At 27.9% G+C, this 4,795-nt stretch overlaps 1 protein-coding gene across 1 annotated transcript; it reads left to right on the top strand.

The window, feature by feature from the left end:
• Positions 1–492: 492 nt before the first annotated feature.
• On the top strand, positions 493–4,409 carry DEFB114 (defensin beta 114). Its single transcript, XM_016956257.2, has 2 exons — positions 493–606; positions 4,212–4,409. The coding sequence occupies exons 1-2, from the start codon at positions 552–554 to the stop codon at positions 4,364–4,366; spliced, it is 210 nt and encodes a 69-aa protein (XP_016811746.1). The 5' UTR covers positions 493–551; the 3' UTR covers positions 4,367–4,409.
• Positions 4,410–4,795: the final 386 nt, after the last annotated feature.

Here is a 4,795-nt window from a genome sequence, read left to right as displayed (position 1 = left end):
GTAACAGAAATTAGTGATAAAAGTGAGGCTTAATATTTGGGTCTTGTAAATGAATAATTTGGGGGAAATTAATGGGATAACATGATATAATTAAAACTTTTTGATATGCAGGCATATTGATGAATTGACACACCAGATTAGTGATTACAGTAAGTTTTGAAAAGTAATCAGCAGATTAATGGACAATGTTCAGCTGTTTTATTTCTGAAGTAGTAAATAAGTATTTACCTTAAATTTATTCTATGGATGCCCCTTTGCGTTGATCATTAATTAATTAGCAATGATAGGAAGATACCATGTTTACAGCTATCATTCACAGAGGGATTCCTCCCAAAAGCTCTATTATTTTCAAGTGTTTTCAATTTGGGTAATTCTGCCCACAGCCATAGTCATTGGAGCAGAGACAGGCACACAAAATTAAAACAATTTCAGGATAACGAGAGTTTCTCTTCCATGAGAAAACTATAAATAGTAAATGTCTTTTGGGTTTTGGAAAGTTCTCTAGTCTCTATATTCTGTTATCAAGTCTTTCAACAACTTCTTTCTACAGAATGAGGATCTTTGACTATCTCCATTCTCTGTGTTATGTGACCTTCATTCTACCAGGTAAGATAGATGTCTCTGTTATATTTGTGTAAAACTTCTCACTAGAAATAGAAATAATAAATTATTAATTGTAGAATGCAAATTTTTAATGCAATCTTATCAATTAAATAAGTGTCTTTATTATATTGAATCTTGGTTTCCTCATTGATAATATCATTATACTGGTGTACTGTACCCACCTCATTCTCCAAATATGTAGATAAAATGAGATAATGAAGATAAGATCTTTCAATTTTTTTGGACTGAGTTTTCTTCTAGATATTTAAATTGTTAAGAAAACTATAATATATTAAATTTATTTATAAGTCTCAAAAGTGAAGGCTTGAAAGTAATTAGACCCTAGAGAAACTGAATGAACTGAGAACAGCAGTGTATATTTCTTGGAATATCAATAACAGAATCTATAAGATGATCAAATGGATATTAGAAAATATTTTGAACTGAATAGTAATAAAAATGAGATAAATCAAAGTTCATAGTAGGGTTTACAAGGAAATTAATACAGTTATATCCATATATCTAAAAAGAATTAAAACTAAAAATGTAACTAAAATTTTAACTGATGAAGTTAAAAAAGAAAATCAAATTAAAATGACAGTTACAAGCATATAATAAGACATAATTAGATATAAGTAGAAAACAGACACTAGAGAAAATAAAGAAGGCCACATTTTGTTTTTTGAAAAGACTAACAAAATTAATAAAGCTTTGACAAAACTGTAAAGAAAAAGTGAAGGCAAAACTAAACTTTATCAGAGATATTAGTATATATGCTACAGATATCAAAATGATCATGGGAGAATATTGTGAACAAGAAACTTTTTGCATCTGTATTAATGAGTAATTTTCTTTCTTGTAATGTCCTGATCAGTTTTAGTACCAGGTATTGTTGATCTCATAAAATAAGTTAGAAACATCCTTTTATTTTCTATTATCTGGAAAAGTTTATGTATAATTGGTGTTATTTCTTCTTTAAATGTTTAGAATTCAACAGTGAACCTATCTGGGCTGGGTATTTTCCCTATAGAAGCTTAATTATTGGATTCTATTCCCTTAATGAATTTGGAAACATTTAGATTTTCTATTTCTTTTTGTTGTTGTTCAGATTCATTATGATGTAATTTTTTCAGAAATTATCTAATACATATAAATTTTTGAATAAATCAATGAAGAATAGAGAACCCAGAAACAGATAAAGATGGCACTACAGAACAATGTAATAAATAAGCTTTTCAATAAATAGGGCTGGTTCCATTGCATAGCCATATGAAGAAAAAATGAAACTTGACTATTGCCTCTTACCACATCCAAAATCTCATTCCAAATAACCTGAGATGCAAGCATGGAAAAAGGCAAAACAATAAAGCATGCAAGTTAATGTAAAAGAATTTACTAACAATTTTAACATACAAGTAGTAGTATTTCTTAATCAGTAGAAAAAATAGTATTGACTACATTAAAATTTGGAAACTTTTGTCAGTCAAAAAACACCAACTAAAAAAAGCAAGCTCTATATGGAGAAAAATATGTTCAATATATTTAGCATACAAAAGGAACACAACTAGAATATATAAAGAACATACATAAAACAATATAAAAAAGACAGACTGTCCAATAGAAAACCAAAGATGGATCACTTTCTAAATGATAGATATTTATTAGGTCAGTAAACATAAGAAAATATGTTACCCTTTTTCAGTAATCAGAAAAATTGGCATTTTATTATGAAATATAAAATGGGTTAAGATATATGAGGTGTCATTACATTCACATCATAATTACTAAATTGAAAATATCAAGCATTTCTTAGATTTTAGATGTCTGAAACTATATGCAATGCTTCTGGAAGTTTAAGTTAGCACCAATTATTTGAACATATGTTTGGCATTATCTATTAATGTTGAAGCTATGTAGACACCTTACCATTGTATTTCACCCTTAGGGATATGCCCAACAAAAATGCCTGAGCATGTGCCCCAAGAGTCAAGTACAAAAGTATTCAAAAATGGGAAACAACCTGAATATTCATCAGCAGATAAGGCTAAAATATCGTATATGTATGTAACAGTCCACTATATGATAATGAACATGGAAGAATTATAGTTATACAAAACAAGAACAAATCTCAAAATACAATATTGTGAGTGAATAAAATCAGATGTAAAAATATATGTGCTGTACTGTTGCATTCACATAAAGCTTTAAAATGAGCAGGCTTAAACAAAATATAAATCAAGACAATTTTTTTTTAAATGAAAGAGTGAAAGGAATAGTAATTGTAAGGGGGCACAAGTGTGCCGGAAATGTTCTATTTCTTGACTTGGGTAGTGTTTACATAGGTCCCTAATGTTTAATAACACTCTTAGCTGAGCATTTATTTTTGGGTACTCTTCGGCAAGTTTGTTTGATTTTCTTTTTAAAGTTCATACATAAAGAAATAAAACACAATAAAGCATCTGCTGTTTCTATTACACATTTTTGTAATCTAAGCTGTTTCTGTTTCAAAAATCCATAGCTATATTCATAAAATGCAATTGATAGCTGAAAGAGATCTAGAGTTTGTGAGTTTAGCATATAACAACATTAAGCATACACTGAAAATCATTTAAAGAGGTGAAGAAATTATTTTAATAAATAGTGTGGAATAATTATTTAATCATTTAAAAGAAATGAAGTTAGCTACATATCTGACAAGTACAGTTGATATAAAGAGAAAAATACTATAATAAATAAAATACTATGATGAAAAAATCTATGCAAGAATTTCTTATTTTGAAATTAGAATAATACATTAAAATAGATTATTTTTGTACGTTTCTGCATATAAAAATACAAAATTGTTTACATTTTTTAAATTGAATATTTATGTATCTTGTAATGAAAATGTAATTGTTTAAAATCCATAACTAACAATATAAAAAACAACAACTAAGGAAGACCAATTGGTGACATATATGACAGATAAAAGTTACTATCCACAATATATTTTTAAAATTCTTATGAACTTATTAATTTTAAAAAATTCCAGTTATATAATCAACAAAGCATGTAAAAAATTGTATAAAAAGAAGGAAAAGTATTCAAGATAAATTAAGACATAAAAATTAAAATTGCAATGGGGCAAAAATTGCATAAATTTTTGTGGCAGTACCAAAACTCTAAAATTAAACATTTTTACAACTATCATAAGGAGATATCATATAAGTATTAAAATATGTAAACCACATTATCATAATCCTAAAATATTAAAAATTTTAGATATGATATGATTGTCCAAAAATAGCTGAAAGATTATACACATTGTCATGTAGCTCTACAAATATCTTGAATTTTTTTTGAGAATAATATGTGTCATGAAGTTTTTAATCATATATTAATTTTAAAACAAGTTTTAATTTTATATATACATGGGGTATAAGATAGTTATATATACTTGGGGTATAAAACAGTTATATATACATGGGGTATAAGATATACATGGATTTATTTTTTTTTTTGGTATTTTCTAAACTTGGTACAATGTACACATCCTATTCTATGAAATCAGAAGTAATATATGCTTAAATAAAAGATTAGTAATTTCTGTTACTCTTCTTTTACTGTAGCCACATGTACCTTGGTGGATGCTGATCGTTGCACCAAACGTTACGGTCGTTGTAAAAGAGACTGTCTTGAGATTGAAAAGCAAATAGACATATGTTCCTCACCAAGAAAAATTTGCTGCACTGAGAGGTTGTATGAAGAAGATGATATGTTTTGAAAAGAAAGGCATACCTCTGAACAAAGAAGTTACATGTGCATCAGTGCAGAGAGGTGTGGGAATATAATTAGGACTTCTGAAATAAATAATTAAATATATAAGCCAATATTGCTATCTTCCTTTGCGAGTGTTAATTTCATATACAATGGAATGAGATAGAAATTCTCTTATTTTTCCCAACTAACAGTTTTGATATAAGCATATCTGGAGCTATGTTTGCCCTACTTTAGGTCTAGTTTTAATCTGTCTTGGGCCACCTAAACTTATACAATTGAATGTTTCCCAATTTAGCCATGATCTCATTAGAAACTTGATTCATGAAAATCAATATTTATGGACTTATCAGTTGTCTAAATATCACCATCAGATTATTGGAGTCAAGACGCAAAAAGCCTAAGCAAGAGCTAAAAGTATAAGTTCAGGAGAATA

The sequence above is a fragment of the Pan troglodytes genome, chromosome 5 (genome assembly GCF_028858775.2).
Source record: "Pan troglodytes isolate AG18354 chromosome 5, NHGRI_mPanTro3-v2.0_pri, whole genome shotgun sequence".
Lineage (NCBI taxonomy): Eukaryota > Metazoa > Chordata > Mammalia > Primates > Hominidae > Pan > Pan troglodytes.
Note: the sequence above shows the minus strand (reverse complement) of the source record. Positions and strands in the feature narration are given on the sequence as shown.

What these genes read in the sequence shown, in the direction of transcription:
- DEFB114 (XM_016956257.2), top strand. Translation starts at nt 552, where the DNA reads ATGAGGATCTTTGACTATCTCCATTCTCTGTGTTATGTGACCTTCATT. An exon ending in TGTGACCTTCATTCTACCAG is followed by an intron (nt 607 to 4,211) that starts GTAAGATAGATG and finishes CTTTTACTGTAG; the next exon opens with CCACATGTACCTTGGTGGAT.